General features: G+C 47.2%; 1 protein-coding gene across 1 annotated transcript; it reads right to left on the bottom strand.

Moving 5' to 3' along the window:
- Window positions 1-567: 567 nt before the first annotated feature.
- EMB2766 (structural constituent of nuclear pore) lies at window positions 568-7,808 on the bottom strand. The gene is made up of 9 exons (XM_048694893.2): window positions 6,334-7,808; window positions 5,988-6,075; window positions 5,802-5,883; window positions 5,535-5,657; window positions 3,324-3,401; window positions 2,212-2,315; window positions 1,985-2,072; window positions 1,820-1,918; window positions 568-890 (listed from the first exon to the last, which is right to left on the bottom strand). Exons 1-9 carry the CDS (start codon window positions 7,706-7,708, stop codon window positions 798-800), a joined length of 2,130 nt encoding a protein of 709 aa, XP_048550850.2. The 5' UTR covers window positions 7,709-7,808; the 3' UTR covers window positions 568-797.
- Between the last annotated feature and the right edge of the window lie 9,260 nt (window positions 7,809-17,068).

Below are 17,068 nucleotides of genomic sequence, written 5' to 3'. Positions count from 1 at the left end.
GATGCCATCATATACCAGTGTGGCTGACGCGCCTGGTCTCGCGATCGCGTGTGCTGTCCGGCTATTTTTTACCAGGCCTTTCATTTCGGGTAAAGGTAGGCGATAGCTTTCTTTTTAGGTGCAAAACAATCTAAGATTCCAAAGCACGGACCAGAGACACCATAGGCAAGCATTAGCATCAATTATCCAAGCAAATAATCATGGAGAACCGGCTACAACACGTCCACGTCTTTTGCTCGCGACACAGGGGAAAGGCGTCCTAAGATAGCAACAATGCATCTTTCCTAAAGCTCGTATGCCTTTGAACAACAAACGAAAGTATCGTAGCAGATCGCGAGGGAAAGCTCAGAAGATATCTGATAGGCCTATAGTTGGCTGCATACGCCAGTGCCCAGCTCAATGGTCAAATACTGCAGATACTTCTTTATTGGATGTCAAATACTGCGGATACTGAGGACACCTGACTCGTCATAGAAAAGCTATACTTCGACTCAACTGATCTGAACGCACTTGGAACCAATCCCACACATAGAGAGACCACAAACCGCGCAGTCGTTAACAGCAGCATTTTTAAAAAATCTGTTATAATGAAGCAAGGCAATTCATCTAACAAGCAGTTTGAATTCCAATGAACAGTGTCAACGCGGTAAATCATGTTAAGAGCCACATGTCACAGAAGTACTTGAATGAAGGGGAAAGCGATGAAACTTTTATACTCTGAAACAGCAGAACTACCAACATATATAGCATGTTTTAATACCCATGAGCAGACCACCAAATGTCCAACCAGGACTGAATCAGCTTAACCAAAACCTTGGGATTCCTGAGTCGCGCTCAGCCGCAGTACTATTGTTGGGCAGTCTCTGTATTCTGTTTGAGAACTCGTTTGCCTGTGAACAATTGAGGAAAAGGAGAATCAATAATGATTTTGCAATAGCCCATACGACCAACTAATCCCACCAAATAAGCACTGTTAAAATAACATGTGCACCTAACATAACAACAAGTGAAGAAAAATAAATTATTGGGATCAAGTTTCTCTTATTACATTCAAAGGCAAGATTTCACCAAAACCATGAAAGGATGGTATCGAGAAAAAAGCAGGATTCTGCAGAACAGTACATACAGATACAGGGATGAGCTCCCGGGATTTGCTCAGAGGCAACATTCCATCAAACAGTGTCAGCACAGGAATCAAGTTCCTAAACTCAGCTCAACAGCAGGATTCTTATTAGATCATAGCGCACACTACTGGAAAAAACTATTCTGTGTCATATCAGCATTATTGGTAGCACCTATATTCTCAAAATGTAGGACTGTAGGGATGCAGAAGGTATATACTGGAGAAATAGATGAATTAACGAAAAATATTAGCTGGGCACAATGCAAGGTAACACCTTCAGAACACATCAGAAATTACGGAACAGAAACAGGAAATGTGGCACAATTTTTGGGGTTACCCCCGAATGCAACTAGCATGTGGACGTGATAAACAAAACATTTGAACTACTCTAAAAAAATTAAGGATAAAGAAAATATATTAAGATAAACCTCTGAACTTTCCACACGAGATAATGAAACTTCAACCCCCTGAGATGGTTTTGCAACGCAGTTTGGACTTCCTAAGCTCCATATTTTTTTAATAAACAACCCCAAAACCACCTTGAGGGGTTAAACTATCGGTTTTGTATGTTCAGGAGGTTAGGTATCTGATTAGATAGTTTAAGCAGTTATGTAGGCCAAGCACCAAAGTTCAGGGGGTAATCTGGACTTTTTCAAAATATTAATGAAGAAACAATCACAAAATGGGAACCCTGACCTTCTCGTCAATCCACATTAGAGAGCGCAGCTGATTATCCAGTATCCGGACAGCGACATCAAATGGTGCCATGTTATCTGTAGCCTCAAGCTCACCACCCTGCATTGGACAAGGAGACTCAAGCAATGCTCATTACAAGACAAATGTTATAATCTGAATATTTACCTGAGTAGAGTTCATGGTCTGAATGATGGATTTTACTTGTTCTGTCATATGCTGCAACTCATTCTCCACAACTTCACCTTGCTCGTACCTTTGCATTGCCAAATAATTTGGTTAGAGATTTCATTTCCGAAATGAGTTGTATGATTTGTTTACTAGAGATTAAAAAGTCAAACTAAACCCAAGACTGAAATAACAAAGCTAAAACAGCCAAAATACATTGAACTAACATTATATCCCTTGCCGAGGCAGCCTCATCTTCACGAAGTAAGACCCGTTCATCCTGGAATATACGTTCGGCTTCCTCCTCCATGCTCTGCAGAGCCTTGTCCACCTGCAAATATAAAACGTGTAGGTTGTAAGCACAAAGCTGAATAATTAACCTCTGCAGATTCACTATGTATGGATAAATCGCAAAAAAGATTAAACTGGAACTCCAGTAATGGACCTTTACGTCATTGATTATCCAAAAATATTTAGCTTGCCAATCAAGTTCTAATACCCAATGTGTGGGCTTAATCTTGGTGACCAGAAAATTCCAGCACATAAGCACTCACATCAGTTCTATCAGATTATCTATATTGTGCCTATGGAGTACTTCTTGAGCATTGTGTATTAAATAATTTGATAGACAACCTAGCTATAAGTCAATTCAACATGTTAAGCAAATATCTGCAATGCAAATTCTGAACAAGCATGACAATCTCACTCAACTGAATTTCCAATTGGTAAATGACTTTACAAATGGACAATCAATTAAAAGGAAACAAAAACATGACTGTGGTAGCTAACTAACATAGTAAGTAAATAATACATTTAACAGAAGGCCTAATTGATTATGCAATTAAATTGTATGATAGGAGCTATGCTAAAGAAAATCACAAAAAATGTGCATCTAAGCCTCAACTCGGTGGCTCTGTCAATGACATCACTTAAAAACCATTGGCGTGACTTTAAAACCTCAGATTTTTGTAGAAAAATGCACTAAATTCTTGCAAAGATAAAACCTCAATATGGCAATTTTGTATCGTCAATTTATTATAGCTATAGACCACAAACCTTAGGTGCAATCTATGAGACATTTGAACACACAAGATAGGAAGAGACCTCGAGCTATCAGGCATAAAAATATCTCTGGTCGACACCTCAACATATATCTCAAACCATTTTTTTCCGACAACAGAAGTCCAGGACAGCTTATAAATAGTAGTATGTCATATAAAGGGAAGCAACTCAATGCCATTCAAAGATCAAATAGAATGAGACGTTAAACAAACACAAACAAAAACTAAGTTATAACTAATATATGAGCAGACAAGAAAAAGTTCACACCGCCACCCACCTCTTTCTGATGAGTTTCTATTAACTCAAGTTGCCTCTCCAAGCTTGTTTGTGTTTCAACAACTTTGGCCACATCAGCCTGGAAGAGGTAAGGAGTCAGGATGAAACATAACTATGAAAATTTACTGTGAACATCATGATTCAAGAGAGCTGCTATGTACTGATCTGAAACGCATCAAATGGACTCTAGACAAATAATTAGGGTTGATTAAGTACTGGTTTCTATTCCTTTTCATTTCAAATCAACTACTATTAATATTTTAAATTACTTATTTCAATGATGGAATTGGTTGACTTATTAAGGCCCCATCTGTCTCTCCAAAATACTTGTTATGTTAACTCATGGAACACAAAATAGTGTAACTGATACTACTAATTTGGCAGCATGCCATGTTTACCCTGGTTAATGAAAGACCATCACTACTTGGCATTGGTCCAATTGGAGAGAATGTGTATATCTGTCAATAATTTGAAATTTTAGCTAAACGGTGCATACTGGGCAAGTATTGAAACAAGTCCAAGGAGCTGAAACAACAAATAAGTTGAACCAGAGGTAGCATTGACATGGGAACAATCCTAAGTGGTTGTTTGGATAGTAAAGATTAGCGGTGGGTTTACAGAAAGCAAGTTTTTAACTTTAGCCAGGTTTTAGCAAAATCGGTTTTGCTTACTGTTTATATGAAGAATTAGTTTATAGAATATATTGTTTGGGGCTAGTAAGTGTAAACCAGTTCTATCTATCGCCTTGTTTGGAGGATATCAGTTCCTATTCTCCAGTCCGTGAACGCGGTCATCTCTTTCCCCAAGCGGGCCATCGCACACACAAGTTGTAATTTCAATTCCTGCTCCGCCCTCGTCTCCTACACACCGCTATCGTCACCCATCGGGCCTCGACAGCTCCGCGCACGGACGCTGGCTGGTGGCCGCTACATCCCCTGCCCCTGTGCGCCTAGGTAGACGGCGGCTGCATCCTCTGGACCCAAACCTGAAATTTACCCACTCATACAGAGGGACTCGACGGAAGGTGCCGTTATCCGAGATCAGCACGAGCACGCAGACGCACACGCACATGCCCTCGCTAGTCGCTAGTCGCTGGCCTTGAGCTTCAGGAGCTTGTCTAGGATGTCATCACCGGCAGGGCGTGGCTGGGCACCATCCTGTATGTGAACTTGGTATACATCAACCGGCCGGTGACGTACATCACGCGGCATGTGTCGTTGATGGGTAAAACACACACAGCATTGTTTGTGCTAGTAGCTCTGGCGGCCGGCGAGCGGGACCCTGGGCACAAAGGCAACCGGGTTGGTGCTAGGTCTGTCACCCTTCAACGTCGGACGCCTGAGAGGATCCGGCAGTGCCGCACCGATGCGGCGGCGGCCATGCCATGGCTGGACGACGAGGGCGATCAATTAGTAGCGATGGAGTATGCGCAAAACACATTTGTAGAAAAACTACTAATAGTCGCTTTTCCAAAAAGGCAGTACATTCCACCTATCCAAACAACTCCTAAAGTATATACAATATGTTAACACGATTTAAGATTCCCTCATAACTCATAAGTCATGTACCAAGTCTGAAACCGAGTGGATTTCTTTTTTGTCCCATATTTTTCTGTTCTATTTTTTTATCAGATATGTATATACAGTATGCCCCGGAATAGCCACGTCCTGAGTCCAAAATTCTGTTGTTTTGGATGCTCAGGGGTGGGAAGTTCTCTTGTAATGCTAGAGAGTTTGCCGGTGTGTTCAATCTACCATCTACCATCTGGAGATGCCTTGCCCCAACTGCACTTACTTGACCAGATGACTGAAAAGGAGAAAAGGAGAAAAGGAAAACATCTGGCTAAAACCTGGATAAGCCTGAATTGCCTTGCATTATACTCCCTACATCCTCAATGTAGGTCGTTTTAGCCATCCTCGATGCAGTGCTTTTAACATAAAACAATGGAATGTGCTACCTTTGTGTTGACCACTATCTTCAACAAACGCATTAGTTGACAAACTAAAAATCAGGAAGCATATGTATACTTTAAAGAGCTTTGGTTAGACCTAAAAGCAAAAGCTTGCATGAACTGAACTAGAAAGCAGAATTTTAATGAAAAATACTGTCTGTTCTCAGTTCCTGTTATAATTCAGTAAGAGAGCTGGTGCTCCAACACATAACATTAATGGAAGTTTAACACATATAAAATTGGCTACAAGACAAGACATACCTCAAGCCTTATAAGAACATTCCTGTTTTGCAGAATTCTCCTGTCCCATTCAGATATGGCAGTGGCATGCTTCCGGAACTTTGCTGTGCGATCTTGAAGCCCATTGTTCCAGTCCCTAATAATCTATAATAGGTAATTCCATGAGACTTCAATACTAAAACATCACTAGTTTACTGTGCAGCTAAGGTAAAGATGTTCAGAAAGCACAATAGAAGACCAGTCCAGCCTGGAACAAACGACAGTACTTGAAAAGGATAAGTACAATACCTCCTCGACACATTTACCAACAATTTCTGACGGAAGCTTAGCTGCTTGAGGTGCTGCTGGAGTGATGGCACTCGTACTAGCTCTGCAGAAAGAATACAAGAAGAACGTTGTGGAAAATGTTAAAACCTTACTACGCAAGTTCAGTAACAGGCCATAGTAGAAATAAATTGAGGGTGGATGTACAACCCAGTGCTACTAGCTTGAACAGCTGAGGAAGTCGCCTGACTTGTGGTGGCGATGGTGGCTAGTGTGCTTGCGGCTGTCGTAGAACCACCTGTGCAATACACACACTTAATATCCTCAAGATTGCCAAAGTTGTCACTTAGGAATTTAGTAAACAGATATAGTGGAACAAAAACTGCCGACGTTACAAAGAACTAAATTGGTACTGAATCCAATAAGTAGTTCGGGATATGTATATTATTCTCCATTGAAACCTAATTGTTCGGTATAGTGTATAGTATGCCTGAGCTAATCTAAAAAGAAGACACCGAATTGCAAAAGGTACTGAGGATTTAGAAATGTATCTCACCAAGCAGTGTAGACTGAGTTGCCGGAGTTGAGGCAGGAGCTGGTGTGGGCGCTTGCAAGCTAAAACTAGGAAATGCAGATGTTGTGGTAGAAGGAGTCGTGGCTGCAGAAGTAGTGATAGTGGTGGCAGTGGTTGTAACTGCTGCTGCTGATGACGCCGGCGGTACTGTAAAGCTGAAACCGCTAGCGGAGAACAGTGATGACCCCGAGGTTGCTGATGGCGCAGTCGATGCACTCGCTGCGGAAGCAGAAGCAAATGTTGGCGTGGGAGTAGCAAAAGATGCACCAAACGGGGAGCTAAGAGAGCTCGCTGAAGACCTTGCAGCTGCACCAGTATTAGAGAACAATGAGGGAGCAGATGCAGCCTGCGAAGTGGCCAAGGAGAAACCACTGGCGGGCGCAGAGGCAGGCGTGGTGGGAGCAGCGGATGCAGTGTTTGAGAACGAGAAGGCAGAGGCTGAGGGAGCACTCGAGAACAAGGAAGGGGTGGTGCTGGCCGCCGTCGTGCTTCCTGATGACGGCGTGAAACCAAACGACGGAGCAGAGGCAGTAGTTGCTGGCGCTAATGAAAAGCCAAGGGATGGCGCGGTCGTGGCAGTGGTTGCTGGAGACGATGCCGCGGCGTTGCCGAACAGCGGCGCGGTGGAGGTGGATCCAAACAAGGACGAACCAGTGGCGGGCCCAAACAGAGACGGTGCGGAAGCCGAGGTAGTGGCGGTGCTAGATGCGGCGGGCGCGCCGAAGCCGAATGATGGTGCCGAGGCGGCGGCGGAGCCTGATGCCGATGAGCCGAAGCCGAAGCCCGTGGCGGCGCCAGAGAAAAGACCTGGAGTGGACGCAGCGGAAGAAGCACCGAAAATACTGGGGGTGCTGGCGGCGGCGGTGGTCGCACCGAAGAGACCTGGTGTGGCCGCGGGGGAGGAGACGGCGCCGAAGAGGCTCGGGGTGGTGGCCGCAGACGAGGTGGCCGGTGCGCCGAAGGGGCTGGGCGTGGTCGTGGCGGCCCCGAATATGCTAGGCGTGGTTGCCGCGGCGGAGGTGGCGGGTGCGCCGAAGAGGGGCGAGGCGGACGAGGTGGCCGCGGGCTGAGAGAACCCGAAACCAGTGGCCCCGAAGCCAAAGGGGGACGGGGAGGAAGCGGTGGCGGTGGCCGGAGCGGAGGCGGGGGTGGATCCGAAGAGGGACGAACCAAAAGCCGGAGCAGATGAAGCGGTGGTCGCGGAGAAAGGGGAAGAGCCGAATGCCGGGGCGGGGGACGAGCCGAACGCGGGGGCGGGGGAGGAGGAGAAGGCGGATGGGGCGGTGGAGAAGGAGAAGGGGGAGGACGAGGTGGATCCCGCGCCGCCGGAGTTGCCGAACGCGAAGGAGGTCGCCATGGCTGCGACGGCGTGCGTGCGGTCGCCGATTTGGGGCGGATTGCTAGGTTTTAGCGTGGTTTTGCCGCTGACCCCTCAGCGATGCGGCTTGAGGGATTTCCTTAGAGGTGCCTTCTGAAATATAGAGTTTACGAGGGGGGGAGAAGGGAAGTAATTAGGAAAGATAAGAGGACGCGGGGTATCTACTCGCGACTATACCTGGCCAAACCTCGGGCCGGGCCTAGCCAAGCCCGAGCCAAAAAACCTGGACCCGAGCCCGGCCCGGCCCGGCCATCGGGCCTAGTTTTGGGGCCCAAGCCCGGCCTGAACATGCAAAAGCCCGTCGGGCCTCGGGCCGGGCCCCTTCAGAAAACTGCAAAAATGACGGGCCCGGCCCGGCCAGGTCACCGGGCTCAATATCTAGGTTCGAGCCTGGCCCGGGAGTAGCGTCGGGTCGGGTCGGGTCGGGCTTTTTCGGGCCAGGCAGCATTTTTGGAGTTCTGATTCAAAGTTTGCATCCAAAAGAATTTACTGTTCATCCCGAGCTCAAATCAGCTCGAGGGTAGAAAGGGACTTTCGTCTATAAAAGCACCGCTCTAGCCGATCTCGTGAAAGCTCTTACTGCAAAAGTGTTCCAGGGTATACTACAAAAAGTTTTTACGGTATGATGTGTGTTTTGGTAGAATAGATCCCATAAAAATCATTTCAGCACAGATGTGGAGCCCACTAGTCAGTTGTTGAATTTACAACAAGGTCCCTGACAAAAGCATAACACACCCTAAAAGCAAAATGTAAATTACAATAGGGTCCTCGAAGACGCCAATGATGACACCTTCATCCTTGAGCACGACTCTGGTGGTAGAAACACGCCAAGAAACCCGATTCCCTCACTCTCCCGTGACCCGTAGGAATCGATCAATTAAATCAAAACCCAACAATGGGGACAATCAACTCGAGCTAGTCAGAATGGTGGCCATGAGGAGATGGCTCGTGCGGCTCCAGCCCCTGCCCCTTCTCGCTCAGCAAACCCCCTGTCGTGCCGTCCCACCACCCATCCCCCACTGCCACTTCCTCAGCTCCTCCTCCTTCCCACCAGCGGCATCCGCACCCGCACCCCCTCCCCCTTTCAGCAGCGACAGAGTGATACGTCTCCAGCGTATCTATAATTTATGAAGTATTCATGCCATGTTTACAACAATTTTATATGGTATTGGTATGATTTGAATGAAACTAACCCGGAATGACGTTGTTTTCATCAGAACTACTGTGGTGTTGTTTTCTGTGCAGAAATAAAAGTTCTCCAAATGCAGCGAAACTTTTTGACGGTTTTTTTTGGAACAAAAGAGGCACAAGAATCTTCGTGGGAGGGCCATAAGGTGAAGGAAGCGGGCACTACCCACCAGGGCATGCCAGGGGCCTTGGCCGTGGGCTGGTGGGTAGTGGGCATCCTGTGACCCATCTTAGCGTGAGACCGACGCCAAAAAAATCCTATAAATAGAAAAACCACCATAAATAACCCTAGAACTTTGACTCCGCCCCTGCACGCCTCTGTACCTTGGAAATACCATCTGGAGCCCTGTTTCGGCACCTTGCCGGAGGGGGAAATCATCACCGAAGGCCATCTTCATCATCCCGGCGGCCACCATGATGAGGAGGAAGTAGTTCACCCTCGAGGGTAGGGGTATGACAAGTAGCTATGTGTTTGATCTCTCTCTCCCCCCCTCTCTCTCTCTCGTTCTTGATTTGGCCTGATCTTGATGTACCATGAGCTTTGTTAATATAGTTGGATCATATGGTGTTTTCCCTCTCTATCTTATTATGATGAATTGAGTTTTTACCTTTGAGATTTCACTATTATCGGATTGAATACTTTTATGGATTTGAGAACACTTGATGTATGTCTTGCATATGAATACCCTGGTGACAATGGGGTATTATATTGACTCACTTGATGTATGTTTTGGCACTCAACTCGCGGATTCCCGAGGTGACATTAGGGTAATCTATGCATAGAGGTTGATGCACATTTTGTCCTACTTTCTCTGGTAGAAATCTTGGGGCAATCTTTGAAGTTCTTTGTGTTGGATTGAATATTATGAATCTGAAGTTGTTTGATGCATATCGTATAATCAACTCACGAATACTTGTTGTGACATTGGAGTATCTAGGTGACATTGGAGTTGATTAATGTGTATCATATGGTGTTATTTTATTATGGACTCTAGGGTTTTTTGTGACACTTATAGGAATACTTCAATAGATCGATTGGAAAGGATAACTTTGAGGTGGTTTCGTACCCTACAACAATTTCATCTTATGTTCTCCGCTAGACAAGAACTTTGGAGTGATTCTTCATCGCACCTTGAGGGATTGTTATATGATTCAATTATGTTAGCACTATTGAGAGATTGCACTAGCGAAAGTATGAACCCTAGGCCTTGTTTCTAAGCATTACAATACCGTTTGTGCTCGCTTTTGTTACTTGCACCTTGCTGTTTTTTTATTTTCAGATTACAAAAACCTTTATCTACTATCCATACTACACTTGTGTCACCATCTATTCGTCGAACTAGTGCACCTATTGAAGGAAATATGCCCTAGAGGCAATAATAAAGTTGTTATTTACCTTTCCTTATATCATGATAAATGTTTATTATTCATGTTAGAATTGTATTAACCGGAAACTCAGTACATGTGGGAATACATAAACAAACAGAGTGTCCCTAGTATGCCTCTACTTGACTAGCTCGTTAATCAAAGATGGTTAAGTTTTCTGACCATAGACATGTGTTGTCATTTGATGAACGGGATCACATCATTAGAGAATGATGTGATGGACAAGACCCATCCGTTAGCTTAGCATAAATGATCCTTTAGTTTTAGGGATAATTAATTTGGTGCCCTTAGTTGTGTCCCACTAGGCAGGTTTACCCCTAGTTTCCGAAAACACTTGTTCCTGCCCAAACCACTTTGCTCCTCTTATACTTTTGCCCTTTGACCGTTTGACCATCACTTTGAAAACTTCATAAAAAATTCATACTAACTCAGAAAATTTCAAATAAGATATCAAAATGTTCAGAAAAGCATCACCTATATGTGCATGTCATTTGCATTCATGAAAAAAGTGTTGGTCAGTCGCCATCTCAGTTTTAGCTCATATGGTCTTAGCATGAACATTAAAATCTAAAAAAATATAAAAATTCTAAAAACAATAGGTGGCAAACTTTGACCAATGTTTTGAGTGCTTGCCAAGTTTCATAAGGGAATGACATTCGTGAAAGTCGTGGTAAAAAAGTGAAATTTTGGAGCATTGATTTTTTTGCCACGACTTCCACGAATGTCATTCCCTTATGAAACTTGGCAAACACTCAAAACATTGCTCATAGTTTGCCACCAATTTTTTTAGAATTTTTAGAATGTTTTTAGATTTTAATGTTCATGCTAAGATCATATGAGCTAAAACTGAGATGGGGACTAGCCAACACTTTTTTTTCATGAATGCAAATGACATGCACATATAGGTGATGCTTTTTTGAACATTTTGATATCTTATTTGAATTTTTCTTAGTTAGTATGAATTTTTTATGAAGTTTTCAAAGTGATGGTCAAACGGTCAAAGGGCAAAAGCATAAGAGGAGCAAAATGGTTTGGGCAGGAACAAGTGTTTTCGGAAACTAGGGGTAAACTTGCCGAGTGTGACCCAACTAGGGGCATAAAATCAATTATCCCTTAGTTTTATTGCTATTGCTTTCATCATGACTTATACATGTTCCTCCGACTATGAGATTATGCAACTCTCGAATACCGGAGGAACACCTTGTGTTCTATCAAACATCACAACGTAACTGGGTGATTATAAAGATGCTCTATAGGTGTCTCCGATGGTGTTTGTTGAGTTGGCATAAATCAAGATTAGAATTTGTCACTCCGTGTATCGGATAGGTATCTCTGGGCCCTCTCGTTAATGCTCGTCACTATAAGCCTTGCAAGCAATGTGACTAATGAGTTAGTTGCGGGATGATGAATTACGAAACGAGTAAAGAGACTTGCTAGTAATGAGATTGAACTAGGTATGATGATACCGATGATCGAATCTCGGGCAAGTAACATACTGATGACAAAGGGAACAACGTATGTTGTTATGTGGTTTGACCGATAAAGATCTTCGTAGAATATGTAGGAGCCAATATGAGCATCCAGGTTCCGCTATCGGTTATTGACCGGAGATGTGTCTCGGTCATGTCTACATAGTTCTCGAACCCGTAGGATCTGCATGCTTAACGTTCGATGACGATTTGTATTATGAGTTACGTAATTTGATGTACCGAAGTTCGTTCGGAGTCCCGGATGAGATCACGGACATGACGAGGAGTCTCGAAATGGTCGAGACATAAAGATTGATATATTGGAAGGTTGTGTTTGGACACCGGGATGGTTTCGGAAAGGTTCGGACATTTTCCGGAGTACCGAGGGTTACCGGACCCTCCCCCCTGGGGAGTTAATGGGCCTTCATGGGCCCTAGTGGAGAGAGGAGGAGGAGGCCAGGTGGAGGCGCGCGCCCCCAAGCCTAAAATCGAATTGGACTAGGGTTGGGGGGGGGGCTTTCCTTCTCTCCTCCTCCTCCTTCCCTCCTTCTCCTAGTGGGAATAGGAAAGGGGGGCGAATCCTACTTGGACCGGGAGTCCAAGTAGGACTCCCCCCATGGCGCCCCCCCCCTTGGGCGCCACCTCTCCTCCCCCTTTATATACGTGGGAGGAGGACACCTCAAAGACACACCAAGCCTTCTCTTAGTCGTGTGCAGTGCCCCCCTCCACAGTTACACACCTCGGTCATATTGTCATAGTGCTTAGGCGAAGCCCTGCGCCGGTAACTTCATCATCACCGTCGCCACGTCGTCGTGCTGACGAAACTTGTTGGGGAACGTAGTATTTCAAAAAAAAATTGCCTACGATCGCGCAAGATCTATCTAGAAGAAGCATGGCGATGAGCGGGGAGAGTGTGTCCACGTACCCTCGTAGACCGAAACCGGAAGCGTTTAGTAACGCGGTTGATGTAGTCGAACGTCTTCGCGGTCCAACCGACCAAGTACCAAACGCACGGCACCACCGCGATCTGCACACGTTCAGCTCGGTGACATCCCTCGAACTCTTGATCTAGTTGAGGCCGAGAGAGAGTTTCGTCAGCACGACAATGTGGTGACGGTGATGATAAAGTTACCGACGCAGGGCTTCGCCTAAGCACTACGACAATATGACTGTCGTGGTTCTAAGTATGGCAGTAGAATGGGGGTAGGAATGTAGAGGCAAGATCCTAACTATGGAGTAGTTGTACACGCGAGTTTTACGAGTTCAGGCCCTTATCAGAGGAAGTAATAGCCCTACGTCTCGGAGCCCTGAGGCGGTCGACTGGATTATGCGCGTATGTGTTACAGGGGGTGTGAACCCTTGTCCCGGAGGAGGGGGGTGGCTTATATAGAGTGCGCCAGGACCCCAGCCAGCCCACGTTACAATGGGTTCAATGTACATTAAGGCAAGGCGTTACTGGTAATGCTAGTAATAAAGAGGTATAAATGATCTTTAAGGTTACAGAGTGAATGACCGACTGTTGCCATCCTGAGTGATGTTAGGCCTTCTACACTCCGAGTGGTTTCTTGTATCTTTGAGTGTCTTCAAGACTGTCAAGTGCAACATAGCTTTATGGTCGAGTGGACGATGATTTTTCTTCGACTATTTCTGGTTCTTTTAGAGGTGTCCTTGGGGAGGGTATCTTGGACAGATCCATGACCCTACCCTAGGTACATAGCTTCGTCATTAGCCCCCGAATGGATCAGGGTTTGAGTGAGGAAGGAGTTGAGAACACTTCCGACTCATTCTTCGTGCTATGAGTATATCTTGCTCTGGATCAATGAACTGAGGAGATAACATCAACTTCTTTTTCAGTCGCCTTGGTCCATTCTTAGTTTTTGTCGAGTGAAATTTCACGGTAGAGTTTCGAATGATATGTGGAGGATGTTTTCAGTCTGACAAGTTGCTCTGCTCTCTGCGGATTTCGCGGGATTCGAATTTTGGGAAGCGCGCCAGACGGGCGGGGCCGTGGTAATCGGGGCGAATTAGGCAGGTCGCCTCGATCCCCGCGCCACATTTTTCGCCACGTATTGCGCGCGCAACTGTTGTGGGATTTGTTTAGGTCGTCTGGGCCTACCAGTTAGTCACTCGGGGAATGACCTTATAAAGGCACCGGACCGGGTCTTTGCACACCGCGCTCCCATTTTCTTCCTTCTTCCTCAGACTTCTCTGCCGCGCACGCTTCCACTCTCGGCGTCACAACCTCGCTCGGACTCGATCCGCCGCCATGGGGAAAGAGAAGACGGTGGCGTTGGAGTGCGCAAAGAAGGCGACCACGAAGGCGAAGGGCAAGAGGACCAGCCGGGGTGGATCGTCGTCAAGATCCGGCCTGCCGCCGGGCTGGATCCAGGGCGACTGGATCCGCTCGACGATCAGCCAAGACGACCTTGACGATCTGGTGGAGGGGGACTGATCCCCCACAAATCGGCGCGGCTCCCGGGCAACGAGACCGAGCCGCAGCCGCGGGAGGGTGAGTGTGTTCTCCTCGCCACCCATGTCGACCGCGGGTTTTCTTTGCCTCCCCATCCTTTCTTTCGTGGGTTTCTGAACTTCTTCGGGGCTCAACTCCACCACTTCACTCCGAACACCATAGTCTATCTGGCTGCTTTTGTGTCGATGTGTGAAAATTTCTTGGGTTGTCGACCGCACTGGGGTCTCTTCAAACACATCTTCACATGTCGCTCCCAGTCGGTCAAGAAGGCCAATCCGAGTGACGAGAGGACGCACGTGATCCAGATGTGCGGGGGCCTTGGTATTCAGATGAGGAACAAGAGTACCTTCCCAGCGATGATCCTTCCCGACTCGGTCCGAGGCTGGCAGTCAACTTGGTTTTACTATAAGACCAGCCGACCCCGGGCCAGTCGACTGGACTTCCTCCCTTTTCCCTAGCTCGAGTGGAGAAGCCCTCCTCCTTGAGGGTGGTCCCAGAAGAGAAGGCGCGGGTCAAGGTGTTGGTCGAGCGGGTTGTCCAACTTGTCTGCGACGGGGTGACTGGGATGGACCTGCTGGAGGTCTTTCTCAGTCGACGCATCCAACCGCTTCAGGCCCGTGACCATCCGATGTGGATGTACTCGGGACTCAAGGACTCCACTCGGATCCACCCGGAGGACGTTAGTGAAGACACCTTGGAGAAGTGGCTGAGGGGAATCACTAGCAACAAAGACAATCCCCGGGGGTCTAGGAGGGTGATTCTATTCAACCACTCGCGCCAGCCGGAACAGGTATGATTCTTCTTTGCCAAGTATCTTCCCGATTCACTGTGTGACACCTTGTTGACGGTCGACTATGTTTCTTTTGCTCGTTATCTTTTCAGGCTCTCATTGATATGTACTCGATGCCCAATGGAGTGCAGGGGCAAGACATCAAGGAAGGAGCGAGAGGGGGCGAGAGCGGCGAGTGGCACTCGGATGCCGAGGAGGACGAGGAGAGCGACGACTCGACTGATGACGAAGAGGTCGACTCGCCTCCTCGCAGAGAGAGGAGATCCAAGCACGCTCACGATCTGGAGAGCACCCCGGACCTGGCGACCGCGCCGACTGGGCAATCTTCGAAGCGCCCTCGGACGTCTTCCCCAACGCCGATTGAGAAGGCCCCGAAGCAGCTCAAGGTCGTGCCGCCTCCAGCGCCAAAAGCACCGAAGGCCACCTCCTCCAAACTGCCAAAGGCTTTACCCAGGATCAAAGTGACCGTCCCCACCATCTCCGGGTAATCTTCTGACCTGTTCTTTTTGTCGACTCGAGCAACAGAACGTGACCGACTGAGTGCGGATGTTTGCAGTGCTGCTACATCAGGAACCTCTTCCTACCAGTACCGAGACGAGGAGATGGAAGACGCAGTTACCTCCAACCCAGGTAAAAAGCTCTTATGATCTTGTTCTTGATTACTTGGTCGATTGAATTCGAGTGGTTTATTTGGGGTCGACTGATCTTCCCTGTAGCTCCACACAACGTCATCGATCTCCCAGACGACGATGAAGATGTGGCTCCTAAGCCCAGAAAGAGCAAAAAGGTAGCAGCTGGCAAGGCGTCTCAGCAGGGACCAATGACAACACCAATCGTCCATCAATCTGAAGACGCGGGCAGGGCCTCTGTAACTTTCACTATACCCTTGTCGAGTGAACGCCCCACACCGTCGACTGTACCGGTGATTCCTTCCGTCGTCCCATCTCATGCCCCGGAGGTCCAAGCTGCTGCACCTGGGTCGTCTGCCCTCTTCTTCACCAGCTACCCTGTCCCGGAAAACCAGTCGGATGCGGCTGCAGAAGCCATCCTTCAGGCTAACGTGATGATGGAGCGGATGAAGACGGTGCACGAGAATAGCCAGGTTTCTTACGACGCCAGGGCTGCTCTCCGGGCCAATGTCCAGGTACGTAAACTTTCGACTGACCTTGTTCCGTCAGGATATGCTATCTGAAATATTTTCTTCCATACAATCTCCTATTGTTTGCGTCGAATCTGTACACCCACTGGGTGTTTTGTTGTCTTTGGTATTTGCGCTCTTCCACTCGGTCTGGGCGAGTGGGGTATGAACCGGTGGGGGCACGCTGAGTGCACCCACTGGGTGTAGTCCCCGTTCTCTTTCCTTTCTTTTCTTCCACTCGACCCGGGTGGACCGGTCGAATGGGATCTGAACCAGTGGGGGCACATCAAGTGCACCCACTGGGTGTAGTCCCCGAGACCGCGGTCGACTGCTGGCAGTCGGCCGGGGTTTGAATAGTTTTTTTATATACTCAACCCGGGCGGACCAGTCGAGTGGGGTCTTGATTAGCGGGGGCACGCCAAGTGCACCCGCTGGGTGTAGTCCCCGAGACCGCAGTCGACTGCGTGCATTCGGCTGGGGTCTAAGTGAACTCTTTAGGTTTTATTCACTCGGAAGTAAATAATTTTCGATCTTGTCGATTGACACGTCTTTTGCCTCCTACAGAAATCTTGTACTCTCATTTCCAAGTTTGCTGAACTTGAAGAGAAGCAGAGGCAACTCAACCTCGACTTGGAGCTGGCCCAACAGAATCTGAAGAAAGCTCAAGATGAAGCTGCTGGTACGGAAGGTAATTACCTGCCGACTGTCTTTTAATATATTTCTTCGATCTCTTGTTTGATTCGATTGCTTCTTTTGCAGAGAATATGAAGTTGGCTCTGGAGAATAAGGACTCGGACCTCGCCGCTGCGTAGAAGGAAGCCCAAGATAAAACTGCCCTTGCAGACTAGAAGCTGGCTTCAGTCGGAGCGCTAGAAGGGGAGGTGAACAAACTGAAGTC

Source organism: Triticum urartu, chromosome 3A (assembly GCF_056163025.1).
Source record: "Triticum urartu cultivar PI428250 chromosome 3A, HENAU_Tu73, whole genome shotgun sequence".
Lineage (NCBI taxonomy): Eukaryota > Viridiplantae > Streptophyta > Magnoliopsida > Poales > Poaceae > Triticum > Triticum urartu.
Note: the sequence above shows the minus strand (reverse complement) of the source record. Positions and strands in the feature narration are given on the sequence as shown.